The 26,871-nt window shown below is 38.0% G+C and overlaps 5 protein-coding genes across 6 annotated transcripts; all 5 read right to left on the bottom strand.

Moving 5' to 3' along the window:
* Positions 1–3,777: 3,777 nt before the first annotated feature.
* On the bottom strand, positions 3,778–4,932 carry LOC112199461. Its single transcript, XM_024340477.2, has one exon. The coding sequence runs from the start codon at positions 4,930–4,932 to the stop codon at positions 3,778–3,780; it is 1,155 nt and encodes a 384-aa protein (XP_024196245.2).
* A 1,492-nt stretch (positions 4,933–6,424) lies between these two features.
* Positions 6,425–9,369, bottom strand: LOC112199459 (UDP-glucuronic acid decarboxylase 4). Its single transcript, XM_024340476.2, has 7 exons — positions 8,503–9,369; positions 7,970–8,117; positions 7,651–7,730; positions 7,455–7,538; positions 7,269–7,343; positions 6,938–7,030; positions 6,425–6,850 (listed from the first exon to the last, which is right to left on the bottom strand). Exons 1-7 carry the CDS (start codon positions 9,331–9,333, stop codon positions 6,632–6,634), a joined length of 1,530 nt encoding a protein of 509 aa, XP_024196244.2. The 5' UTR covers positions 9,334–9,369; the 3' UTR covers positions 6,425–6,631.
* A 1,890-nt stretch (positions 9,370–11,259) lies between these two features.
* LOC112200141 (protein pleiotropic regulatory locus 1) lies at positions 11,260–16,538 on the bottom strand. The gene is made up of 17 exons (XM_024341153.2): positions 16,268–16,538; positions 16,138–16,162; positions 15,930–16,047; positions 15,574–15,643; positions 15,218–15,280; positions 14,535–14,619; positions 14,143–14,235; positions 13,705–13,768; positions 13,511–13,596; positions 13,310–13,411; positions 13,103–13,186; positions 12,590–12,650; positions 12,425–12,491; positions 12,233–12,310; positions 12,054–12,118; positions 11,871–11,948; positions 11,260–11,764 (listed from the first exon to the last, which is right to left on the bottom strand). Exons 1-17 carry the CDS (start codon positions 16,399–16,401, stop codon positions 11,592–11,594), a joined length of 1,446 nt encoding a protein of 481 aa, XP_024196921.1. The 5' UTR covers positions 16,402–16,538; the 3' UTR covers positions 11,260–11,591.
* Positions 16,539–17,725: 1,187 nt separating this feature from the next.
* Positions 17,726–26,754, bottom strand: LOC112197835 (putative E3 ubiquitin-protein ligase LIN-1). 2 transcript variants are annotated; one of them, XM_024338723.2, is made up of 18 exons: positions 25,756–26,754; positions 25,376–25,448; positions 24,907–25,173; positions 24,703–24,761; positions 23,429–24,553; positions 22,877–23,018; positions 22,508–22,753; positions 22,118–22,412; positions 21,761–21,882; positions 21,309–21,431; positions 20,892–21,023; positions 20,674–20,796; positions 20,396–20,506; positions 20,175–20,321; positions 19,979–20,104; positions 19,782–19,898; positions 19,005–19,663; positions 17,726–18,312 (listed from the first exon to the last, which is right to left on the bottom strand). In XM_024338723.2, exons 1-17 carry the CDS (start codon positions 26,517–26,519, stop codon positions 19,646–19,648), a joined length of 3,990 nt encoding a protein of 1,329 aa, XP_024194491.1. In that variant the 5' UTR covers positions 26,520–26,754; the 3' UTR covers positions 17,726–18,312; positions 19,005–19,645. The 2 variants fall into 2 exon arrangements, with proteins under 2 accessions (XP_024194491.1, XP_024194493.1); XM_024338725.2 differs by having other exon boundaries at positions 21,309–21,428; positions 25,756–26,752.
* On the bottom strand, positions 18,034–19,124 carry LOC112199458. Its single transcript, XM_024340475.1, has 2 exons — positions 19,005–19,124; positions 18,034–18,312 (listed from the first exon to the last, which is right to left on the bottom strand). Exons 1-2 carry the CDS (start codon positions 19,122–19,124, stop codon positions 18,034–18,036), a joined length of 399 nt encoding a protein of 132 aa, XP_024196243.1.
* Positions 26,755–26,871: the final 117 nt, after the last annotated feature.

The following is a 26,871-nucleotide window of genomic DNA, read 5'->3' as shown; positions in this document are numbered from 1 at the left end:
GAATAAAGGAGCCTAAAGTGCTTCCTTATCTCCAAAATTCATCATTCCTTATCTCTAATTATGTTTCTTTATCTCTTTATCTCCAAAATTCATCATTTCTTATCTCCAATAAATGCTCCACTATCATTTGTTTAATGCCAACTGCTTTGGCATGGTAGCCTATAAATAGAGGTTACAAATTCATCACAAGACACACATTCACAACATCAAAACATCTCTAAGATGATCTAAGTTCTCTCTAGAGCAACTCTCTAAGACCAACTCCTCACCTTCTCTTTCTCTTACCGGTGATCACACTCCTAGTCCTAGTCTTATCAGAAGCCGACTTTCAGTGCCACCAAACCCTCTGCCAACGTACTTCGGTCCTAGTCTCCTCGGGAGCCGACGGTAGTGCCGCAACCACAACGGTTACAGAACCAGCCAAGCAAGGGTAACGCCCTAGCAACCCAGCCAAGCTAAAGTCACGCTTTAGCAAGTTCTCCTCACTTCCCAGTGGTTCTCGCTCTGCTCGATCTACAACATCGAGTATCAATTGTGATTTTCAAGAAGCTCAGCAAAAGTCCTCGCCACGAGGCACAAAGAATCCCTTGACGAGGTTGGTGCTCTCCTCGTCTACAATCGCTCTACAGAAGTCAGGTCAAGGGACACCCCCGACGACCGCACCAGACGATGCTAGCATGCCCGCGTAAGAAAAGAGACTGTTGACCAGCTGCAACAAAATTGGAGCCAAACAATGAGCTTTATAATAGATGACCCTTCATAATAGTGTTTATATTTGTACTAATTGAATTTTTTATTGTTTTTTTTAATTACGTAGCAAGATGAAGAACATAAATTGTGGCATGCCGGGATGAAGAGAAAAACTGGGAGGCCGAAAGACAAAATTTTCAGAGCTTTGATAGTTACGCTGTTGTGGAGGGCTTTACACAATTTAAAGACATCCCTAGCCATACATCCGGAGGACCATCAAATGTAGGAAGTCAACATATGCACACACAACCAATTGCTGAAAATTCCCCCATCAACTTGGACATGGATGTAGATGAGGTAATTGCAGGTGAAACTGCAGATCTTAATGTGAGGCCCCAAGGAAGGAAGGCTGCGAAAGAAGCAATACGGAAAGGAAAGAAGCAATACGGAAAGGAAAGAAGCAATACGGAAAGGAAAGAAGGCAGCGAAAGATCAAAGTCATTTGTCAAACAGTCTCGAGAGTATAGCGAACAACCAAATAGAGCCAACCAAGGGCAAGAAAAAACTCGATGACGAATTCGCTCGAAGTCTCCAAGAGGAAGAGAAAAGAGCATGTATCCTCTTGCAAATCGAAATACGAAAAGAGCAACTCCTATTTCAAGAAAGGCAAGATCGAATTAAAGAGAGGGAAGAGTGAAATAAAGAGAGGGAAGAGCGTATTATGGAGATTGATACAAGTAAAATGACACCAAATAAAAAACGTTATTGGTCAAGAAAACAAAAGAAGATAGCGGATAAAGAAGATCTTGACGAGCAGCCGCCACCTTCTATGAGTGGATACTATCCGCAACCCAATTTTGGTGGTGCATTCCCATAACCAAATTTTGGTGGTGCATACCCACAACCTCCTTACCCCGGTGCATACCCACAACCACCTTACCCCGATGCATTCCCACAACCCCCCTTAACCGGTGGATTCCCACCACCTCCCTTCACCGGTGGATTCCCACAACCCCTTACCCCGGTGGATACTATCCGCAACCACCTTACCCCGGGGAATATCCTACACAACCACAATTTTCACCTTTCCCTACGGGTGATTCCACCAACCCTAACCCTAATGATGAGCCTTCAAACACAAATTGGATTTCTAGAGAGGATGAGGATTATGATTTGAATACTTAGGTTATTATGCATGTTTGTAATTGTATTGTACTTATTCCTAGTTTTTCATTTATGTAAGCGACAATTTAAGGAAATAAAAGTTGTATTTGGAAATTCCCCTTATTAAAGCACACACCTTATATTCAAAAGGACAAAATACTGTTTACTCCCTATACTTATAGGGTTTCGACATTTCAGTCCCTGACGTTTCAATTTCACCTAAAAACTCCCTGAAATCTTCAATTTCACCTAATTGGTCCTTGCCGTCAACTTTCCGTCAAAAACTTCGTTATCTTGCTGACGTGGCAGTCCTTCTACAGTAAAATGACTATTTTACTCTCACTGACCAAAAAAAAAAAATTTCTCTATTTTTTTTACTTTCTTTTGTCTGTTTTTTTTAACTCTCTTTTCTTCTTTTGATCAAAAAAAAAAAAAAAACTCTCTTTTCTCTATTTTTTAATTTGTTCCTTTTTTTTGAACTCTCTTTTCTCTCTTTTTTTATTTGTTCTCGTTTTTTTTTAACTCTCTTTTCTGTTTTTTTTTTAATTCTGTTTTCTCCATTTTTTTAAATTTGTTCTCTTTTTTTCTTTCTACTTTTTTTTTTCAACTCTCTTTTCTCTCTTTTTTTTTTAACTCTTTCTTCTCTATTTTTTAAATTTGTTCTTTTTTTCCTACTCTTTTTTCTCTTTTTTTTTTTAACTCTTATTTCTCTCTTCTTTTTTTTAACTCTTAATTTGTTCTTTAATTTTTTTTCCTACTCTTTTTTTAACTCTTTTTTCTCTATTTTTTAATTTGTTCTTTTTTTTCCACCTCCCTTTCTTTGGTGCCAAAACTGTTCAAACATTTCTCTCTCAAGTTACCATCAGAAACAGCCAAAATGACCAAATCATTGCCTTGCGCAGGAAAAATCAAACATCTTATCTTCTTGGATTCTCTCTTGGCTCATCATCCTAGCAAACCAACATCATAGAAATGTTATTGATGTCAAGAGAAAACTTCTGATATAGCTCCAATATCACGAAGCGACAGGGATCTGAAAGGAAGAGAACCCTACCATTCCGGTGTCCAGCGCTGTGATCAGAGAAGGGAAAGAGATGGCCGAAGAGAAGAGAGAAGGAAGAGGAAGAAGTGGTAAAAAGAAAAGAAAAGGAAATATATAAAAAAATTTTTTTTTAAAAAGTGAGAGAGAGAGAGAACAAATAAAAAAATGAAGAGAAAAAAGAGTAGCAAAAAAAAAAAAGAGAACAAATTTAAAAAAAAATAGAGAAAAGAGAGTTAAAAAAAAAAAAGAACAAACAAAAAAAAAAGAGAAAAGAGAGTTAAAAAAAAAAAAAGGAAAAAAGAGAGTTAAAAAAAAAAAGAGAACAAATTAAAAAAATAGAGAAAACAGAGTTAAAAAAAAGTAGGAAAAAAGAACAAATTAAAAAAATAGAGAAAAGTGAGTTAAAAAAAAGAACCAATTAAAAAATAGAGAAAAGAGAGTTAAAAAAAATAGAGAAAATAGAGTAAAAAAAATAGAGAATTTTTTTTTTGGTCAGTGAGGGTAAAATAGTCATTTTACTGTAGAAGGACTGCCACGTCAGCAAGGTAACGGAGTTTTTGACGGAAAGTTGACGACAATGACCAATTAGGTGAAATTGAAGAGTTTAGGAAGTTTTTAGGTGAAATTGAAACATCAGGGACTGAAACATCGAAACCCTATAAGTATAGGGAGTAAACAGTATTTTGTCCTATTCAAAATCATAGCACATAATAAACATAATACAAGCCAAATTCAAATCACATTGACATACAAAACATAGACATTGGCCAAATTAAAAGCACACCAACTTTCCAAAACATAATACAAGCCAAATTCAAAGCACACAAACATAACAAAACATAGATATTAGCCAATTATTCCAATTTTTTTTCATTTATGATCTAGATCTCCATGTTGCCTTGAACGTTCCAGAAATGCTCTATCATATCTTCTTGAAGGTTTGAGTGATTGTTTGCACATCTAATGGCATCGTATCGATCCATGAATCCGTTGAAGTAATAACCATCTCTACCAACAGGATCGAAGTCATCACCACTCGGTCCTTCCCAAACTTGGGCCAACCTGGGCCTCATATTGTTATCCTCTTCTTCATCGGACTCCAAATCCTCATCGCTGTCATCTGGTCTTTCATCCTCGATTATCATGTTGTGTAATATAATACAAGTCAGCATGATGTATCGAAGGTCTTCTCTTTCCCAGCCACGAGCCGCTCCTCGAACAATACTAAAGCGCGACTGTAAAATGCCGAAACATCTTTCGACATCCTTCCTGTACCCCTCTTGAGCCTGGGAAAACTTCAGATCCTTGGGTCGTGTAGGCCTTGGAATTGATTTTACGAAAGTCGCCCATTGCGGATAGATACCATCAGCGAGATAGTACCCTAAATTGTGAATCCTGTTATTTGCTTGAAATTGGATCCGAGGGGCTCGACCAGCAGTGACCTCGTCAAACAACGGGGACTTAGCAAGGACGTTGAGGTCGTTGCATGATCCAGGCAGTCCAAAGAAGGCATGCCATATCCATGTGTCATAAGAAGCGACTGCTTCGAGGATGATAGTGGGCACACGTTTTTGACCGCTGTATTCTCCAGCCCAACCTGTTGGGCAATTCTTCCATTGCCAGTGCATGCAATTGATGCTTCCAATCATCTCAGGAAAGCCCCTTCTTTCAGCTTTGGTGAGAAGTCTTCTGAGGTCGGCCGGATTAGGAGCCCGGAGGTATTCTGCCGAGTACAGATTAATGATTTCTCTTGTAAATCGTTTCAGAGCCTGAATGGAGGTAGATTTCGCCATCCGACAATACTCAGCACATTGATCTGCCCCGGCACCATAAGCAAGCATTCTTAAGGAACATGTCAGCTTCTGCTGGGGAAGTAGTCCGACTTTGCCTGCAGCATCTGATTTCTGGACAAAGTACAGGTCGCTACCACAAAGATCACTGGAGATGCGGTTGAACACATTGTGACTCATCCTGTACCTTGTCCGGAATATCTCTTCACTGAAAACTGGACGCTCCACAAAGTAATCTTCCATCATGTTTTTCCCTCTTGATTCCCTAAACCGCTCTTCATTCGGTGCACGCCCCGGTTGAGAACCCCGTCGTCGTGATCCGGAGGAAGCTTCAGCTTCAGCTTCAGCGATTGCTGCTACCACAAGAGCATTAGTCGTACACAGCTCTTCAAGATCTTCATTTCAAGATTGTCGATACTTAGCCCACAATCTCTTCATTAAAATGAGGGAAGGAGAGGAAATGTGTTGGACCTGGAGAATATGAAAACGAATGAGATTTGTGAATATCAGCTTGTGAGGAATGGTGTGCTGCCTCTTGCTCAATTTATTTACAATTTTCACATAAAACTTGATCAGACTTCGAGGACACGTGTCCACTCCTGGTTCGACGTAATCTGATCTGAAATTTTAGATAAGATTACATCAACAATGACCGTTAGATTGAATAGTATGCAAATGATCTGGTCCGTTCAAAAAGTGTCGGTTGTGCCTTCACTCATTTCAAGGAAATTTGTCCGTTGCCTTCACTCATTTCAAGATAAATTGTCGGTGGCTCATAATTTGTTGGTTGTGCTTTCACTCATTTCAAGATAAAATGTCGGTGGCTCATAATTTGTCCACCTTAAAATATTTTTGAAAAAAGTAAATTGCATAATTATTACATTAATTATCCATAAATATTCATTATTAACAGCAATTTTTTTAAAAAACTGATGAACAGTAAAAGGAACAGTGAATTTAAACAGCGAACCCACTAGTGAACAGTAAAATGTGAACAGTGCTGGCCGGGCAAGAAAAACAACTGGTGTAAACCCATGTCCAGTGACACTGAATAGTAACTTGACCGGTCGAATTCTTGACTTCTCGACTTTGCATTTTCTTGACTACGGGTGAACTTGCTTTAAGCAACACGAACAAGATCTTGTTCGAAGTAGATCGTTTACAAGATTTGTGGTTAAAGGTAATTGATTTAGGGTCGTTTAGGCCTAACCCGGTTTAATGCCACATGCAACATCTAAACAAGCGACCATTGTTTCGTTCTCTAGTCGAGTTTGTAACAATTCATATACCGATGAAGTGAGGATACATATCACTCATTATTTGTGAAATGCATCTATTTTATACACCCGAGGCTTTATACAATTGACCGCTCTTGAATTCGCGTTCAGGAGTTGTATTGTTACACATTCCTCGATCCCAGATGTTAATTTGCATACAGGATTTTTTTTTTTTTTCTTTACCTTCTCTTTTAGTGAGGGAATGACATGCTCTGGGATGTTATATTCAACTGGGTTAAAACTCAATCCACTCCTCCGTCTTAGCTGGAGCAGAATTTGCCAAGAGGTAAGGATATCTATGAATCATGAACAACCCAGTTGCTGAAAGTAAGTTTCATTAAGCTCGCAGTTCGTGTCTCAACCTTTTCTAATTGGCAAGGAAAAAAGAAAAACCAAAAAAAAAAAAAAAGAACAAAAAAGAAGAACATGTAGAAAACAAAAGCATTTATCCCTATATACCATTCTCAGAACAAACTGGACTCCATTGGCATATTTTGCATGCCAAGTTTTTATTCCTATGGAGTAAACGTTACATATATCTATGAGAAAATTCCTTTTTATTCTAACTTTATTTTCCAACTCTATATCTTTTTTTCCTATATATCAGTTTTCCTCATCATTTATATGTGAAATTAAAGTAATCAATGGATTTATGCAAACATTATAGATTAAGCTGCCTCAGCTGCAATGTTGTCCTTGGCGTCGCCAAATATGCGCTGTCTAAAGTCAGTGACCATGAGAGGAAGTCCCTTTCTGAGAGACACAGTAGGCTCCCATCCGAGAAGCTCTTTTGCCTTTGAAATGTCTGGCTTCCTCTTATGGGGGTCATCTTCTGTGTTTGGCCTGAACTCTATCTTTGCATTGGGGTCTATGGTGTCTTGTACAACCTATACAAACAATGTGAATTTAGACATCAACACAAAATCAGTATACAATTTGACTACGCGCGCGGTGGAATTGTTTGCTCTCCATACCTGAGCAAGTTCTAGCATGGTGAATTCACCAGGATTTCCAAGATTGAAAGGTCCTACATGATTCCCTTCCATCAGCCGCATTAGTCCCTCCACCTGTAATCAGACATTGGCATACATAACAAAATCCTAAGTAATATTACTTATATCTACCATGAATCTACAAGTCCGCAGACATACACACTGACATAACACTCTTACAAGCAGTGACGGATCTAGAAATTTTTTTTTGTTAGAAAGGGACGCAGAAGCTCTAAAATAAACTTCAAAGTTACCATCCTTACAAACTTATAACCTCATTACTGTACTGGAAGCAAAGAGAAAAGAAATGTACCAAGTCAGAAACGTATTGGAAACTTCTGGTTTGCTTGCCATCACCGTAAACTGTTAATGGCTCCTTCCTTAATGCCTGAGTAATTCATAGACACAATGACATTAAATTTGTGGATGGACAACAATGTACATTGAAAACAAAGTTATGATCAGCATCATAGGTGCAAAAATTACTATAGGAGCTCACCTGAGCTACAAAATTGCTAACAACACGGCCATCATCAATGCACATTCGTGGTCCGTAAGTATTGAAAATTCTGGCAATTCTCACCTGCGATTCATCATATACTTTTGTTTAGCTTGTTGCATTTCACTGTTAGGTCATAGAAACAAATTACAGTGAAAAAAAATGTAACAGTAAAGTCCTAGAAAGTATATATAACCTCAATGCCAAGGCCTCTATGATAGTCCATGCTCAATGTCTCTGCTGTGCGCTTTCCCTCATCATAACAACTCCTTACACCTGCCATTCGGAATATAATCATGCAAAGAATCAAAATGTTAAAATTATACAACAAAACAAACCATTCTACAAACTTTAACCAGCTTTTATTATCATTATTATCGTGGATCTTAACTTCATTAGTCTTCTTCATGAGTTGTATAGAAGAAAGATTAAGCATTTTAAGAGAAATATTAATGAGGGATTACTCGGGTCAAAGCAGGTGAAATTAAGTCATGCTAGTGAATTGGTTTACTTACCGATGGGGTTGACATTGCCCCAGTAGGTCTCAACCTGGGGATGCTGCAGGGGGTCACCGTAGACCTCACTGGTGCTTGTGAGCAAGAAGCGTGCACCCACCCTTTTGGCTAGTCCAAGCATGTTCAGTGTGCCCACCACGTTCGTCTTGTGAACCACCAAGTCAAGGACCCCAACCATTAACATGTATCACATTTCATTCACCATAATCATCATTGGACATTACTTGTATTTCCCCCAAAAAAAAATAAAGGGTCACATTCGTTGTTATACATTTTTAGCCAACCCATATCTTTTTTTGTGGCTAATTATTTTTTATGTACGTAACTAACACATGACCAAATATAAGAACAAAAACCGCCATAACATACCCCATTAAATTTCACACCAAACTTAGAAATGTGTGGTGTGATTTAATATTTAGTCATGCAACATAACTCATGTGCCAACATTGTCACATGATTTGTCCCGACCGTCGAAATTAAAAAAAAAAAAAAAAAAAAAAAAAAACGTAAAACAAATAAGGAAAGGATATAATAGTCTTGACCGGATTAAACTTGTAATGCACAGGAGAGGCAGGGCAGGCCAAGTGGTAGATTTGGTCAACCTCCAACAGAATCGGCTCAACGACGTCGTGTCTGATGAGCTCAAACTTGGGGTTTCCGAAATGGTGCGCCAGGTTCTCTTTCCGACCCGTAAAGAAATTATCAATGACGATCACACTGTCCCCTCTCGCAATCAAACGGTCCACAAGGTGGCTCCCAACGAACCCAGCCCCACCAGTCACCACAATCCTCTGGCTCTTCGATTTCAACCCCAGCGGCACTTTCCCGCCCACATTCATCGACTCGAGACCCTCCAACAGAACCCGCCGGGTCGGCGCGACAGACGACCCGGACGAGAAACTCGAGTCTCGGGTCGGGTCATGGAGGAGCGGGGAAGATAGCGAGGAGGATGCTAGCTCTGGGTTTGATAAGGGGAAGGCGGTGAAGAAGAGGGTGGCGATGGCAATACCGATGAGGACGAAGAGGAAGCGCTGCTCGCGAAGCATGTAGCGGATTGGGTTCATGGAGAGGTTACGAGGCTTGTTTTGCGGGGTTGATTCGAGGATGGGGGTGTCTTGTAGGTCTTCATTGTGGGTGTGGGTGTGGTGGGTTCTATGAACTAACTGATCGGAGTTCATAGCTTCGGATACTATTTGGATGTGGCCGAGTTTTGGGATATGAGAGAAAAGGTTGAAAGTGAAAAAGAAAGAGAGAGAGAGGGAGGAGGAGGAGGAGGAGAGTGTACGGTAATGTGGAGAAAGAGAAGCAAAATTTTGGGGTGGAAGACACGAAGTGGTCGGTACAGGGGGACTTCCATGCATGAAAAATGGCCGTATAATCGTTCCAAGGCGCGTGCACTTTTGTTGGGATATTGGCTGTTAAGGTAAACGTGCTTATTAATTACTAAGGACGACCACTGGATTTTGGCAGCTATATGTGGAAATGTCAAAAGGTAATGTTTGGTAATGTTTGGTAAAGTTTATAAAATGAGAAAGTTAATTTTGACCGATTTTATTACCGTAAGAATTCAGTGAAAGGGTTTTATCAAACTACGATTATGACATGCAAAATGGCTGCTCACTAAATGGATAATTTTTTTAAGAAATTGTAAGAGACAAGTAAATTTGACGGTTGAAAATAAATATACAGTTTCAAGTTGTTATAATTTCAGCTTTTAAATTTAATACATGTAGTTAAGATGTATTTATCTCTAAGTCTCTAACAGTCTCTTAGGTGAGCATAAATGATGGCGGGGCACAATAATTTGTTATAATTTTAATGGTGAAAAAAAATCTGAGCAAATAGTTAATTTCTCAATATAAAGTATTGTCTAAGGCGATGCAAGCATACCATATTGATTAATACTCAAAATTTTCAACTATAAAATTCTAGCTCCTGTAATGAAAACAAACTAATTATTTCAACAACAAAAAATGAAAACAAACTAATAGAAGATTTTGTCAGAATAAACGTGGTGATCGTACGCTTTTGGCTATAATTTATGGGAGAAATATTTTGTAGAGACTAGTTATTGTGAGAGCATGTAACTGTTTTGTCAACTTTGTAGAATGCACTTTTATTATAGGTTGTACGGGTTGTCATTCCATTATCCTCATATATAAGTATGAGTTATTGTGTCGTCATTCCATTATCCTCATTTAATTTCCTCATATATAAGTCACGTGATGAGTTATTGTGAGAACATATAATTATCTAATTGTCTCAAATGAATTCTTTTTTTCAATAATTGTTGTAAGAACAAACTTGATAATTTTACCCTATGTTTTGGCGTGTGTACAATTTTTATCACTGTGAATCAAAGACCACAATTATAATGTTCTAACGCCCTATTCAACTAGTATAAGATGATTTTCTATGACAATATTTCTTCCCTTGAAAAAAGAAAACAATGGTACATTCCAAAGTGCACAAACCATTAGATTATGAAAAAGAAAATGTAAAAATGAGGCAATGAGTAAGAGAATTGCACAAGATAAGGCCTCGTTTGTTTCACGGATTTGAAGACTTGGGAAAGGAAAGTTATTCCTTTCATTTGTTTGGTAACCACAAAGTCCAGAAATGTTTTCCTCACATAGGGGAAAGTTGGGGGTAAACTCATTTCACTCAAACTTCATGGGATTGAGTTTCCCATCCCATTTCCCAGCATTAATTGTAATAATTTTGGACAATAATACCCTAGCATTAATTGCTTGAGTACTCTTGGTAGTGTTGAAAATTCATTCTAGGTTGTTTTTATTTTAAAATAGAATGGTATTATTGAAACATTGATATATTTTTACTTTTCTTTCCTGCACCAACCAAACATCGGAAGGGAAATCAAATTGTCTTTCATGAATGTTTTCCCTACTTTACCAAACACAGAAAAGGAAATCTGACAGGAACTTTAGTTTCCCTTCCCCACGAGAAAGATAAGGGAATTGATTTCCCTTCCGTGAACCAAACGAGGCCTAAGGGTTTCAGCAAGAAAAGAAAGATCGCGCATTTAGTTTCTTTACTTGAACCGCCAGGGATGCATGGCTTTAAATTAGTTAATTTAGCTTTGCACATTGCTCGTGAGTTTGATGCATTGATCTAAACAGTATTGCATCTCAAGCAACGGCCAAATCCCATTGCAGGACATCCGGACAGTGCGCATTAAACATTAAATCCCCCTAGTCCAAAGTCCCAAGTCCCAACACAATTTTTTTTTTTTTTTGGGGAAAGGATACTCTTCCAAGTTCCAAGAGTTGAGCCAAAACCGAGTTCCTATAAACAATAAATTTCTAGTGCTTCACAATAATTCATTCCAAATCCAAATTCAGCCAATTCTTTGAGATACATTCAACTTTATGAACATAATACAACAAAAATTTCTATCTCGTAGCCAGGAATATCAATTTTGATTAGAACTACGAAGCAATATTACAGGACATAAAAAACAAGCAATGGCTACTGGGCCCTCCTTTTGTCTTGGTGGTTGTCAATTCTTACTAGCCTCTCAAGGTCAGCGATCTGAAGGTTGGTGCAGTTCATTACAATAACCAAGCAGAGCAACAGCAGAGGATTGATGCTAGAACCACTAGAACCGTCTGATATCTTTAGGGGGCTTGAAATTGATAGGATGAGTTTCTGGAGTGGCATTTTCATCTTGTTTCCACATTTTGATCGTCTTGTCAGCTTCACAACTAACAAGCCTCGTACCAGTAACATCATAGGAAAGTGCATATATACCAGCTTCACTATCCAGTGAACCTGTAATAAAACATTTCTAGGTGTTAGCTACCTTCTTGCTACAGCCAAACCCCAAAAATAATGGAAAAGAAAAATACATATAGACAAAACACAACAACAATTATACCAGGCTGTACGATTGTTTGTGATTGCTGAAAATTGTGACCACTCTTCCAATCCCAAAACCACAAGCTCCCATTGTCACCTTAAATAAAACAACCAGCAAACAATTAGAATTACCTTATGAAAAGAAGAAACAACTACTATCATCCTTATTGTACTAGCAGCTAATAATAAAAATAACCCATACCTCCAGTAGCCATAACTCCCTCTTCATTGATAGCCATCGCATTAATTATGGTTTTCTGCTGAGAGCTGCTCAAAGCATCAAATAAATTTAACAATTATTAACAATAATGAAAATCACTAGACAACTAATTCAGTTCACATAAAATTTACTATATGTAAAGATGTTAGGCAAATACTCACAGCATGTTGTGTAAAAATTCCCCTCTTGGAAGGCTGAATTTCTTAATGTTATCGGCTGATGCTGATGCAAAAGCATGCCTAGAGAACAGAACACGTTTAGAAACAATAGCAAAGCATGCAATTTAAGAGGGCAGACACTGGCAGAATAAGTCATTCCATGATGTAAAAAAGTGCACATGTACTAGCACGTACTCTTTAGGATGTTGCGCAATTGCACGTACAGATTTCTTATGGTGTGTGATGGTTGACATCGTTTTTCCTGCAGGAATATAAAGTGATGCTTAGAATTAGTTAGGAAGAAACAAAACCAAACTAAAATGAGCTTGAATGCTCAAGTAAATGACAGAACAAGATTACCATATCGAAGGTCCCAGAACTTGATGGTTGAGTCGTGAGAGCCAGTAACAACTTGTGGATCCTGGAAATATCAGATAATAAAGTATAAGAAACAGTGAATTTATGAAGAAAAAAGTGCACCTAGAAATATATAACTGACAGAGAAAAAGGCTTTTATCCTTATTTGTACGTCCAGCATGAAAATAGAAATTTAGAGTCACATTAAATTCTATTCTCTGCTACTTATATATCAGACGTGCTATAGGAAACGAATAAGATCCAAGGATTGCAGGGATCAAAATCCATATAGAATTATGTAAACTGAAGAACACAAAACGTAAACATTATGTAATCAGGGTGCAAATAAGGTTACAGAAAGCCCAAAATGAAAGAAAAACGGATCCAATTCAGTCAGATAACATTAGGAAAAGTAAAATTGAATTGTATAAACTTACGGCCATATGCATACTCTCACTACAATCAGAATATGCATAGGAATGAAAAAAGAATAAAGGACAAAAAGGATCTTTATACCGTTGGCCGAGTGAAAACCGAGCAAACCGTGTTATCATGCCCGGACAATGCATGAGCTTGCATCTTGCTACGAATATCCCAGACCTGAAAATACAATTACATAAAAGCAAAGATATTATCACTCTTGATACAAATTACAGTAATAATTACACTCTGTGGCTTTCCTTCACTATGTTAGGTCATGATCTATATTGAACTTATACATACCCGGCATACTGAATCACGACCCCCAGTTAGTAATATATCGAGAGTGGGATGAAGAGCCAAGCAGTAAACACCACTTAGATGACCATGGTATGAACGGATAACCTGCAAAAATTATATGTTGTAATAACCAGCATTATTTAAAGCATTATTTAAAGAACACATATTAAGCTCATAAAAAGTTGGTTTAATAGAAATTCCTACCTTGTTCTGCTCAAGGTCCCAGCATTTGACTTGTTTATCATCACCAGCCGAGAACATATAGGTATGCCTGCTGCTAACAGCAAGGCCTGCAAACACCAAAGCCCTTATTGTTACCAACACAATCATAGATACAACATAATTCGAGTTGACCAAAATCGCACAATGTCAGCAGCTACAATTCAAGAGAAACTAACCTCGTATTTGCTCAATATGTCCCGTCAGTGTAAGCTGTAGTGTTCCGGTTCCTACATCCCATATCTGTCAACAAAATCAGAACAAACATAATCAAAAAGATATAAAATAAAGCAAATGTCATAAGATTTCCATGAAAGGGCAAAAAATAAATTATAAAAATAAAACTAATGGCTTCAATCTTACTGAAACATTTTAATCTCTACCTCATCCACTTGCATAACAACAAAAGACCAACAAAAAAAAATTTAAATGGAGGAGATAAAAAAAGAAAAAGGAAAAGGGCAACAACAAACAAAAAAAGGGCAACTGATCTTACAAAAAGTCCTAGAGAGGGGTCAGCCCTCTTTATGAGTTGCTTTATGGAAGAATTAACATGTGATCAACACATAATGCAACTCGGATAAACCAACTTGGATGAACAAGCATAAATTTCATACCTTTATTGTACGATCTGCAGAGCCTGTACAAAACCACTTATTACTTGGATCAAAAGCAATAGAGCGTACCCATCCCAAGTGGCCGCTGATGACCTACACAACGAAAAGGAACAATTTCACAATGCCGTACAAGTGAATGCAACTCATATTCATCCAACAAAGAGGTGCACAGTCCAGGTCAGTCTTATCAACTTGTTAGACAAAAAACAGCCATTCAAAGGACAACAAAATGAAAACTAACCAAGGACCAAAAACAACAGAGGTGGGAACTGTTATAACATGAATTTTACTTTTGGTCCCTGATCATGTCCATCCAATAAGAAATTAGATATTATCCAGACATAAGTCTCACTGGTTTCCCTTCTCCAACTAAACAACTGCAAAATTCTTACCCTGTAAATCTTCCAAGGAGCATGCCACTCAGGACGTGGCCATCTACTGGAAATTCTTTCCATTATAGCTGATGTTGATGGGTTCCTATAAAATAGAAAATTAACAGTTATATCGACAAATGGAATTATTTTCATAGTTGTAACCTCATAATTAGAGAAAATGCAAGAAGATAGTATAAAGCATCATGCACCTTATAACGTTTAGAATTTCTACTGCCCTATAATATCTCAGCAAGAAAATAATAGAAACTTCAATCTTACAACACCTTGGAAGCATATAACTTAGTGCCAACTACTATAAGTCTAACCCTTCATGACAAAACATGCCTAAAACTTAACCAGGAAAGGTATTTGACCCAAAGGGACTGAAACCATTCTAAGCAGATTGATATTAAAGTATCAATATTACATAGTAACAAATATTTTACTCTTCAAGTACATCCAACTCTGAATAATTTTGTCTTTGTAAAAATTCCTACGATTTACCTTACACTGCAGTTTTATATTTCTGTTAACTATAGCACAGCCAAGAAATGCATAATACGCTACTTATCCCAAGTGTTCAAAGCTATTACACATGAATTGCAGTTTCGAATGAAAAATAATGTAAAAGAAAGTAATCACCAGATTAACTTGGATACTATAAAGGCATCAACAATTTCAGAGAAGGACAAAGCTCAAACCTTTCATATGATCCTGGAGCAGAAACCACTAAAGTGCCTTTACCCGAAATTCCAATATTATTCCTGGCAATAAACAAGCACAAATCACATGTCACTACATAATCAAATGTGTGTTGAGTTAGAAATCAGAATAAAACCCATGCGCCCAAGCAACATTAAAACCTCCATAGAATCTAAAACATGATCAAAGATGTATAGTAGGACAACATGAAAATATATTAGAGAAGAGGGCAAATGATTGGCAACATATAGCAATTAAAAAACAAATACAAGAGACATCGTTGGAGGTCTACAATCTTCCTAAAGATAATGCAAAATAACAGAACTGGAAAGCAAGAAAGAAAGAGACTACTTACGGTGCCTTTGGTGCAGATGGACCAACCACCAAAGCATTTTGAGCTGCTTCCGTCTTTATATTTCTAGAGTCTACAAGACACACATGAATAGTTAAATGTTCATCCAAGCAAAGATTTTATGGCAAGTTTCAGTGTCAAAAACACATATAGATGTAACCTCTCAACAAAACAACACTGAACATTCCCTACATCCTCAAATCTAAAAGATCATAGAAATAGGCTGTTTCTTTCATCAAGTATTGTAAAATTCCACCAGGTCATTGTAATTAAACTCTGTCTAACACACATTATTTTCACATGGTTGGTTCAAGCTATGTTTCTTATTCCCTCGAAATTTTAATTTCGACAAACAATACCTGGAAGGGCAAGGGCATTCGAAGGCCCCGATGGTCCCCGATTCGGAGCACCAGAATCAGCTGGGCGAGGGGGTTTCTGACTAGCAGTGGGTACAATTCCTCCATACTCGACGCTTATCTAAAAATTCATTAAAATTCTTATTGTAATGCAACTTCTTACCTCACAGATTCAAAATGTGCAAAAAAATAATACAAAAAATTCACTAACCTTGTGGCTCATGCGAATTTTTTTACTGCGAGACAAAAGATACAGAGAAAATTAGGCTATAAAATTCTTAGGCAACAAAAAGTAAGGCTAAGCTTTTCGAAAAAACACAGGTAGAAGCCAATGGGAGTACCTCTGTGGATCGGGAGGAGCTAATTGGCTATGAAGGGGGGAGAAGAGATCGAGAGCTCGCTTGAGGGATTTGGAAGTGAGCTTCTTCAGCGACTGTGGCTCTACTCGCTCCATCTCTAAGGTGGGACCAGGCATCGTCTTCTTCGTCGGAGAATGGCGCCTAGGGTTTAAGGCTCCAAAGCCCTAATTGGAGGTTTCAGAGAAGAGGAAGAGAGAGAAGAGTAGTCGAGGCTTTTTGAGTGCCTGGTCTATTTGGGAAAAATCCTTCAGCTATGGCGGTGGTGTTGATGGATACGACGTCGTGTGCAATAATTGGGTTATCGGGTTGGCCCACGGGTAGAGCCCAAGTAATAGACGGTTCCAAGCGGCGTTTGGCGGGAGGAAATTCTTTTCTATTTTTGTGCCGCCAATACGGAAAGAATTGGCTTCGGTTTATTACGGTAATTTCAATTACTGAATATGATAGGATTAAAATTGATTGTGGTTACAATCTTAATAATATCAAATATCGCGGCTTGTAGCTCTAATAATCAAGAGCATTTTACTATTGTCCTACATGATACAAGCTGCAACCGGTTTTGAAGAGAGCTGGCTCAAAATGCCAACACCAAAAGATGTAGGTCCAAGCAATGAAGTATAAAAGCTTCAGTCCTCTCTTCACTCTTTACTGGTCACAGTCTTCCCGTCACTCTTCGGTGGTAAAGATTTAAGCAAATGCAAAGAGAGGATTATATTGCGTTTGAAGCATGTAGGTCAACGACGTAGGTACAATGGTTGCCTGAAGCACTGGTGGCTAAAATATGCAGCAGTGTTGAAACACACAAGACGCTTTCATAATCAAACTGGCGAAAGCGATCTTGGCGAAACTAAGCAACTCTAATTCTTGAAAATGGAATGGGGAAGTACATATATTTTGCAGTACACTACGATCAGACTGTACTTGATGTGTAATCAAATTTATATCAAGTGCTTAATATAAAGTGCCTTTTCTCTCAAAAAAAGGTGCTGAATATGAAGTGCTTAAACTACATGTATATGTTCTTTCCTGTGGCAATTGCATCCTATCTGTGAAAACCAACTCATCTCAATTCAAAAAATTTCAATCAACCATGCACTTGAACTCCCTAGTTAGTGATCACGATGAAACAGAAACAGTAAAAACGTTTGTCCATATGCTAAGGTTATCTGGAGTCAATTTATCAACAACAAAAAACCCCACAACCGTAAGATCTGGAATACTTGAACTAACTACACTGACAAGTTGAAGCAAGCTCAAAATCATGAACTGCCCTGTAATATTCTTTTCAATATGTGCACAATCATTCATGGATCATGTAAAACGATTTGATCTTGCATTATCAGTGGCATAGTGTATCCTAAGTTGAAGTAATCTATTAAAAGTACTCCAATTAGTAATAGCATTCATCATTTAATAGTCAAACTACCATCCCAACAGAAGTAACATAAAAAAGTAGTTGCCACTTTCACTACTAATGAAAAAGGAAAATACTCAACATCATCAATGGTTAATTTGCATACGCATGGAACTGTCACATGAATGCTTGTTTTCTGTTATGATTCCGTTTTCTACTTCTGAAATGTACAGGAATGCAGGGTTAAAGTACTTGGCATTAAAGGTAGATACTTTTCCTCAAATTTTGCTACCCAAGTACCTTGTAACCACATCTGAGATTAAATGGCAAAGTTGGTGTGCAATTCTGAAACCACACCGCTTCAGGACGCCACATTCTGTATTGATGGAAATATCTACATGTTTGCTTTCCTTTCCCAACGTTCCTTTGTGTCGAGCCCCCAATGTAACTTCTGGCGCTTCTTTGGTGCATCCTCTTGCTGTGGTAAAGAACTGCTTCCATTATCGTGGCTCTCAGAGTTAGGAACAGCTGAATCTTCAACACTTACGCTTGAATCTTCATTTGTCGAGTCTCTTGGATTGTGGTTCTTGCGGTGAGATTTTCCAGTACCAGCTTTTGGTTTCTTTTCAAACTTTGATTTTGACTTTATCTGTAAACGCTTCCTGTGCAGCTCCTACAATGTGCAAGAGTTTAAGAAGTCAGAATTAATTACCGTGTTCAACAGTGATAAACAAAATGACATCAGAGAGGCCTAAGAAAGTTCATTAAACAAAGAAACCCTAAACCCAGATTTTTTATCCAACATCTTCTGCAGAAAAGCATTTGAATTCTCACTTCAAACACTTGCACCACCTTGGACAGACCGGAAAAATGGTTCCAACTATGGACACTCATAGTAAGACAAGGAGGTCCAATTTTACTTGGAAGAAAATTATAACTTCCAGCATTGTCTGCAGCATCTACGTAGAATAAGCCACTTTTATCTAGTTTGTACTGCCAAATCTATTTCAATTTTTCTGTGCACCTTCGATTGCTATCTAAATTTTCTACCATATTTCCCAAATTGATTCCTATAACCTATTCAAAGTGATAAATCAACAATATCCCCATTAAAACTCCAATACCAGTTCACAAGTTTAAGGTTGAAACCACAGAATACCCAAATACCAGAATTAACAATTTGAACTTAGGATACAAGTCAATCAAACCCAGTTTTGATCAAATTATACTAGTAGTATCACAAAAGTTAAAGACATTCACAAAAAAAAGCACTCAAATTCACCAATTGGGTCTCCAATTCTCCCGACAATTTCCATTAATTAGCATCGAAAGATTACAATTTTCCTATCGCTGCTAAGAGGGTACCTGAAACTTGGAGAGCTGGTCTTGGGTTATGCCTCTGGGCTTGAAATTGGGCTGTAAAACTGCTGTTGATGCTATCGCTGCTTCTTTTCTCTCCTCTTCCTTGTCTACTTCTTTCCCCATCTCCTCCTCTTTATTCTTCTTCTTCTTCTGCTTCTGCTTCTGCTTCTGCTTCTGCTTCTGCTTTTATAACCAGAGCTTTGTCCAAATTACTTATCTGCCCCTTACTCAAAGAGTGGGTCTTTTGTTTCTCACTTTCTGTTTTCGAATTTTACTCTCCTCAAAGATTTTGAATTTCTCTCATAAAAGCGCAGAGCTTGCATTGGGTGGCTAGCTCAGTTCCGAATTCCGATGCCATGCGACGGCGTCGTTTATCCTTTTGGATTTGCAGATGCGGATTATTACGAGATTCGGATTGTAAGGTTAGACTGTTGTTTCCTTTTATTTGAAGCTTGTTATCATAATCCATGCTCATCAATCACTCTCCATTTATCAAATGACATTGTGGCATTGGCGCAGTAGCTCTCTTTACATACTCGCACGCAAAAAGTTTTCTAAATTTAGAAAAGAATAAAAAAAAACCACCGTTGCCATCCTCGTTTGCTCTCTCTCACACCTGCTTGCGCTGGCTGATGAACTTGGTTCTATAGGGGGATCCATCCCTGTTTTATTTTCAAATTATCCGAAAATTAGGATAAATTCCATTGTAGAGAATCATAATAATAAGTGCTAAGTAGTTGGATGTTTTAGAGGTATTGGATGTTTGAGCAATGCACAGACCTTGATTAGCCCGGTTTCGGTACCACACAAGATAATGTCGTTGGCTGTGAGGATGCTCGTAATTCTGCTTCCTGCTGAGATTCTGCCCACTTTCTGCTGTGTCCCTCTTAGCCATATCTGCTTTCGTAAAGTTGGCTCCTGAGTTCAGGTCCTTAATACATGTTGTGTTCTTGTTTATTTTGAAGAGTTGAACTTACCTGGATGCTGTTTGTTGATGAGTTGCAGTTGAGGTAGATGAAGTCTTCCGTTATTCCCATTGCCGTCACCTTTTCTCTTTTCCCGGTTTTAAGTGACATTTGGGGTCTGCCGTGTCTTTTCCACTCCTGCACGTACTTCTCAATCAGTGGGTGTCTTTCTCTCTCTTAAGAGTGAGATTCCAAGTGTATTCCTTACCTTCAAGTTTGAACCTTGCACAATTGAACTTGCACTGTAAAGCCAATCTTTGTATGTGACAACTGCATTTATGGGTCTCCGTTGCAGCCTCCAAAATTTTGATGCTGCTTTGATCTCTTGTGCCCGATTGCTTGTTGTAGACAACTCCTGAAAACAGTGAGAATGTGAGATATCACCTAATGCTGTTCCAATGTGTGCATCAGTTTTGATCTTAAACCAACCTGTATGCTTGAATCCTTGCAACCTGCATAAATCTTCCCCTGAACCACCGCCATACACTTTACCTTTTTATTCGTGCAATTATCTTTGACCTTTCTTGATGCATCAATCACCTGGAAAAACGCAAGTCATTTCTAGTTGAATTCTTTGTTGATCCTAAGTTGCCATGTTTTAGTCTTTGTACGTCTAAATGACAGCTCAAAGTTTTAGATTCCTTCTCTTCAAGGAGGTGTAACTTATAACTGTCATTTCCAATAGCGGAAGCAACCATTCTGATTACCTTAATTCCATGGCCACGGGTAATTGCAAATATCATGTCCCCGCATGTATTCAGATGCCGAATTGGTTCCTTGGTTTCTATCACCTCAATGCACTCCAGTTTTTTGCGGACCACTTGCCAGACCTGTAGAATTAGGTGGCAGTTGCAAGTTCATATCTATTTGTGTGACTATCATGGCGAAGAAAAAAGAGTGTTCCTGCAAGAAAAGTTTTCCATACCCTTATAGTTTTGTCCAGTGATCCACTTATAAGGCTGTCCCTGGATTCAAGTAGTGAAAAGCATGTAACTGCCTTTTTGTGCTCCTTCATGTCCCATACGAGTGTGGCTGACTGACCTTTTATGTTCCAGACCTATTTGATGCATCCGTATGTATTAGTTTAGATTCTTATGCCACTCAAAGTTAAGCATTTTGGCTTCCAACAGCTTGTTGTAAAGGTGCCTCGTGGTCCTAATAAGTAGACCTACCCATCTTTAAGCTTAGCTTTAGAATGGAATATGCACGTAGACTTGTGACCAAGAAACAAGACTACACAAACTTTTTTTCTTTTTCTTTTTTTGTTAGAAAATACATGACATTATAGATGTGCAATAACCAAAAACAGTTGTGTCTGATGGACAGGATATTTCATCCTTACCTTCACAGAACCATCTGAGTAGCCACCATGAAGAAATCCTTTGTAATACATGAGGGCACATACAGCTCCACTGTAATTGACTCCAACCTCGAGAATTTGGGTATGAACACAAGAAATTCGCTGCTTTACCATTATTACATGAATATGTTACTAATGGTAGATATTACACAAACGACTTATTGATGATAAATCAATAGAGGATCTGTTATGATAACCATATAAAATGTTAGATACTACTGTGTTGATTTGATCAAATCAGTGATACTTATTAACTATTTAGTTGCATTTGCTACTTAACAGTATAAAAGGACAGCTCTTATTAAAAGAAAAGATAAATGACTGAAATTTGTGTAGGGTGTTTTTCTTCCCCTTCAAAATCTAAGGCACTCTTAATAGAGAGATAAAATGATGACATATATCCCCGCGCTCTTGAGTCAAGGTTGAGTACTTACTGATCGGTTTGGCAGAACATAATCAGCTACTTTATGTAGCTCCTCTGCCATCCAGGTTACATTTGACAAGCGTCTTAGTGATTCTCTCACTCCTTCCGAGAAATGAATTAACTTTTTCATCCCTACATGATGAAACTGTTAAAGTTTGCATGCAATAATGTAAGTCTCTTCACTGTTATGTTGCTAATTTGAGAATTCTTGAGATATGTTATTTGCTGGATATATGCCCGACTATCTTGTGGCTTTTTATCTAAGCAGTTTACTTTTAGATAACTCCTTTCTAATCAGTAAATTTTCTAACCGCTTAAAGATGTTTAAATCTGGTTTTGTGTACAATCAGTCACAATAGGGCATTACCTTTACCAGAAGCGTAGTTATATATGCAGAGACATGCTAGAACTCGTTCTTCTAGCTCCAATCCAGGATGCAAAAATTGCTCAACTCCACTAAGTAAGATCTCACAGGCAGAATTTCTGATGATATCTGGACTCTTTGCAATTTCAAACCCAAGCCACGCTATGGCTATTAGACAGTCCCTAGAAACCTTCCTTCTTGTGCTCTTTAGACCCTTCACTAAAGAATCAAAGACAGGATTCCCAATGTTAATGATGCTTCTGGAAATTTTGCTGCACCATGAGTCCGTGCCAGAATCCTGTAAATTCGTGCCATATTCTTTTATTGGTTCTTTGTGCTACTATAGTGATAGGTCTAAATATTAGACTACAGCATATTTGATTAAAAGCTCACCTCTAAGCAATCATCCAACCAATGGATAGTTTTTATCATATTCCGTCGATACGAGGAAGTCACACCTGCCTTTTTAACCAACCATGCTACTGTATATGGTTCCCCTGCCCATGAATATGTTCCACCGAGATTTGATAAGATGAATGCAGATAAGTGCTGTGTAGTGGAACCTTCTTCAGATGCGACCAACTTGAGGAGAACCTGCATAGCTTCTTCTGTAAATGCACTCTTACAGGAGGAGTTATCCTGCAGATATCCATTATGTATGTCAATTAGTTCCATTAACAACACATGGTTTAATTACGGATATTTATCCAACAAATGCTCCTACATGCCTACCTATACATAATTTCCAAAATGAGTACTTACTAGTGTATCTAAATGAAGCAGCAAATTTGCTGCCAAAAGTTGGTATTCAGGTTGCAATTGTTGGACACAAAGCATGAGTGAGTTCATAATCTTCGTGCTTCCTTCTTTTTGCAGCCTCTGCAACAAGGCAGTAGCCGATGACCTGTCAAAATGAAAATTCGATGTTGCAGACCCTTATATATGACTAGGATTACCATGCAACAAACTAAGTTAATTGACAGTTCCATCTTAGATCCTCAAACATCAAAGGATACATGATATGACCAAACTTTCTGACAGAAATTACAAGATTGACTATGGGTCATCTAAAAGATTTTAGTTACAACTGTTTAAAGTGTTGAACTAATTGTAGATCTGATGTTATACATATGTAACTCTCATGTGATGTGAATGCATAAAGTTCTGGCAACAAGACCATTAAATGCATGAGCTTTAAATGGTATTCTGGGTCACAAGAAGAAAACCATGCACTTCGAATTTTATTCCTAATTGACTTGCATTGTCATCATAAAACCTGAACAAAATTTTGGAATCTAATGTATATTTTCATACCTTGGAATGCAAAGAACTTCATGAAAAAATTCCAGCGCTATGCACCTGGCATGCTTCATCTTACATTCTAGGAGACGGGAAAATGGAGCCATTGGAGCTAATCTTGATATATATCTTCTGCAGTTTCCATCGTATTGTATGCATTTGACAAGAATAGTGGCCCAGGAGATCAATTCTTCAATGTTACTATCTCTTGCAACATCTAGGAGCCCATGCAGCACATTGGGATAACTGATTTCAGCCAAGTGCACATTATTTGTGGCATGGTCAAATGAAGATACTAAAACTCCAATAATCATTAGTGATGCTGTCAGAGGTGTTGGCACTGATGCTGGCCTACCCTTATAACTGTTTGGAGAGCACACGACCCCCAACAATGCCGGTAAAAGTTCTAAAGTCTTAATTTCTGTAGGAGATGGATTCATTAGATAAAACAGTATTGCTGCCTCATGAACATTTCTTTTTAGAGCACTTGCCAAATCAGATAACTGCAGACCTTTCTTCTTTATGTCCTCGATAACTGACTTATTAGCTGCAACAATAGTAGTTAGTATAGACACTGATACCCTTATCACTTTCTCCTCCTTTGAAGCTGAAATACCTATGAGCAGTTGATCCAATATCATGTCTTTCAAGACAGCACATTTCTCTCCTTTTTTGTTGCATAGTATTTGATATATTGTTGTAACTTCTACTGCATAATCTTCATCCCATTTTCCCAATCCTTCCCACTGAAATAGTTTTGAAATTGCTTTTTCAGTAATACTCAGTAGTTCACTTTTCGAATCTTTTGTGGAATGTAAGCGAAGTTCAATAGAGCTTTTCTGGCTATGAGAACTATGTTTTTTCCTTGCAACACTTCTTTGGTGATCCCTTTGGTTGATCCTATAGTTCCGCTGAGATGCATACTCCTTTTGTACATATAAATTCTGATGGGTCTTTGATCTTTTATCTCTATGCTCTGAAATAGTTAATAAACCATTGATGGAATTTGTGAATCTGCTCGAAAGAATCATAGAGTTATTTACTTGACTGACTTCGTTAGGGACTGGATCCTGACAGACTTGTGAAAAAGATAATGCTTCGTACTTTGGGTCTGATGTGGAGCTAGTAGCCTGCAGTTTCCTGTACAATGAGTGCATTAAGAAAAAAATACTGAGGTTCTGATATTAAGTTGTCTAGAATCTAGTGTAGGCTTAGGTCTCCAAAAGAGAAACAAATAAACATAGGTAGAGTAACTGTAAGTGTCACCAAACCTGTCACAAATTTCTTACTTGGAAAAATCTGCACCTATTGTTGCATCTCTGGTTGAGCACTCACCACCATCAATGACCTGCTTACAAAGAGCTGTGAGAACACTATGCAATTATAGTTCTTGAGTAATTACGTAAATTTACTATAATATTAGTTATATAAAATAGAGTCAGAGACAGAATAATATGACATGCATATCCTAGTTAAGATAGTAATGAAAAGACCTCTGACTCAATGTCATAATCTGAATAATCAGAGCATGAATCCACTGAAGTTGGTGTGTCTGATTGAGAGTCATTCAGCAAATCTTGGAGTCTTTTAATATTTGAATTCCTCTGGAGCTCTCTAGTTTTAACATGAAACTCTGTTGCTTGATTCAAATCATTTTTGGATTTCCCATATTCTTCAAATTCTGAGATGTGGATGGATTGTTTCAGTTCATCTTCGATGCCAATATCTTCTTGAGGATCAAAAGGGTGCACTTTTTCATACTGCATTGAGTGACATAGCAAAAAAGTTAAATTAATGGAAAGAGGTTTTGTTTATGCAAACTATCCAGTGTATCAGAAATGAGATTACATATGTAAATTTGCAACCTATACAGAAGTTCATAAGAGAAGATCTTCTTTCAAACTAATGCTAAATGTGGGAATTATGCTGGTATTAGAGCATCAAATATAGGACAGGGCTTACATTCCATTGAGTGTGCAAGCTGTGGTCATGCTCAATATTATTTGAACAGTCCGACCTAGTGGATTTCCCATGTCTGTTCACAAGAAACAAATAACTCTGTAAATATCATTAATTCTTTAGCCTAATCATGAATAAATAGAGCAACGGCGGTGAATCCATTGTGTAACCGAGTCTTTCATTCTAGAGTTGTGGTCAGAAGATTAATGTGTTTTCTTGAATCTTCTGCTGTATAGGTGTTGGAAGTATTTTTGAGTAGTACATTGATAATATGTTTGGGATTCCACTTAAGACCTCCAACATTAAAATCTATAGTTCGAGTAATTGTGCTGGATTGAATTATCATGTGAATATTATGACAGGCTGTATCTGGAAAAACTTACATTGAATATAGTGACTCTTTGTCAGGGGACAAAATGCCTCTGTATCCTCCACCTTGACTCTGAGAAGTCGCGCCATATAACATGACCTTATAATACATCAACCAATCTCTATATATCCTTGCCATCTGCCTTATTGCTTCATCCTTGTCAATTGATTCCAAGCTCTTACTCGCTCTTATTTCTTGTCTTTCAGAACCGCCGCAAGTCGGGAAAAGACTTTCATAAAGGTCATGCGCAAATTCTGTCTGAACAAGTCTCGGGGAGACCAGCACGGCCTGTAGGAAATGCAGTGCAACCTGCCACTCATCCTCTTGGAGTTTTCGAACAACAGAGAGGTAAAAGTATGAGCAACACACCAAATAACTGTTCGGAATTCCAGCTGTGACTCCATCCTCATCGAGTAGCGCGGGCACTTGTAGCATCTGCTCTGCCTTCCTCAGCTGAGCGGCTTTCTCTTCTGGCCATTCGGCGGTAATTGCAGCTTCTATGCTGTCAATACCCCAGTAAAGATTTGATATGACAGACTGGTCAGAGAATTCGAAGAAATCCTGTTTCTGATTTTGAAGCTTGGAGATACATCTCACCCTTATAGAGTTTCTAGTTTTGTCATTTGCTATGAGTTTGAGAATGCATTGATTGCTTGAAATGACAACCGCCCGAATGGACTTGAGGTCTAATCTCTCTTGATTATGAGACGAAACCAAAGCAGTAGTAGAACAGCTAGCTACAGCTTCCACCGATTCACTAAGCAAGTTCATTTTCATAAGAGAAAAACAGAGGGTGTAGTTTTCTGGGATAAGAGAAAGACATGGAGATATAGATAATGAGAGAGATTTAATAGTACTAGTAGAAGAACTGCCTGTAGAGTCTTGGGTTTAGATGAACAACCCCGTGACTTCTGCTCCAGCCAAGCTTCAATGGGGACCCTTTTTTGTTTGTTTTCTGCTAAAGACAAAAAATTGACCGTTGCCAGTGAAGGAGGGAAAGATTAGAGAGAAAACAATACATTCCAGTGAGCTAACCCTTCACATGTTCTTTAGGTTTTTTTCCTACCCATGACATCATTCACTTTCTTCATTTATTAAGAAATTTTCTACATGACAGGACACTAAAGGT

This window comes from Rosa chinensis, chromosome 4 (assembly GCF_002994745.2).
Source record: "Rosa chinensis cultivar Old Blush chromosome 4, RchiOBHm-V2, whole genome shotgun sequence".
Taxonomy (NCBI): Eukaryota; Viridiplantae; Streptophyta; class Magnoliopsida; order Rosales; family Rosaceae; genus Rosa; species Rosa chinensis.
Note: the sequence above shows the minus strand (reverse complement) of the source record. Positions and strands in the feature narration are given on the sequence as shown.

Coding starts and splice junctions, on each gene's coding strand:
- LOC112200141 (XM_024341153.2), bottom strand. CDS start 16,401: ATGCCTGGTCCCACCTTAGAGATGGAGCGAGTAGAGCCACAGTCGCTG. Junction 16,048..16,137: donor AAATTCGCATGAGCCACAAG/GTTAGTGAATTT, acceptor ATGAATTTTTAG/ATAAGCGTCGAGTATGGAGG. Junction 12,311..12,424: donor ATTGCGCAACATCCTAAAGA/GTACGTGCTAGT, acceptor TCTGTTCTCTAG/GCATGCTTTTGCATCAGCAT.
- LOC112197835 (XM_024338723.2), bottom strand. CDS start 26,519: ATGAAAATGAACTTGCTTAGTGAATCGGTGGAAGCTGTAGCTAGCTGT. Junction 25,174..25,375: donor GCTTGCACACTCAATGGAAT/GTAAGCCCTGTC, acceptor CACTCAATGCAG/TATGAAAAAGTGCACCCTTT. Junction 19,899..19,978: donor CATCAACAAACAGCATCCAG/GTAAGTTCAACT, acceptor TTACGAAAGCAG/ATATGGCTAAGAGGGACACA.
- LOC112199458 (XM_024340475.1), bottom strand. CDS start 19,124: ATGGGGAAAGAAGTAGACAAGGAAGAGGAGAGAAAAGAAGCAGCGATA. Junction 18,313..19,004: donor ACCAGCTCTCCAAGTTTCAG/GTACCCTCTTAG, acceptor TGCACATTGTAG/GAGCTGCACAGGAAGCGTTT.
- LOC112199459 (XM_024340476.2), bottom strand. CDS start 9,333: ATGCATGGAAGTCCCCCTGTACCGACCACTTCGTGTCTTCCACCCCAA. Junction 8,118..8,502: donor TTAATCCGGTCAAGACTATT/ATATCCTTTCCT, acceptor TTGGTGGTTCAC/AAGACGAACGTGGTGGGCAC. Junction 7,344..7,454: donor TTAGCAATTTTGTAGCTCAG/GTGAGCTCCTAT, acceptor TGAATTACTCAG/GCATTAAGGAAGGAGCCATT.
- LOC112199461 (XM_024340477.2), bottom strand. CDS start 4,932: ATGATGGAAGATTACTTTGTGGAGCGTCCAGTTTTCAGTGAAGAGATA.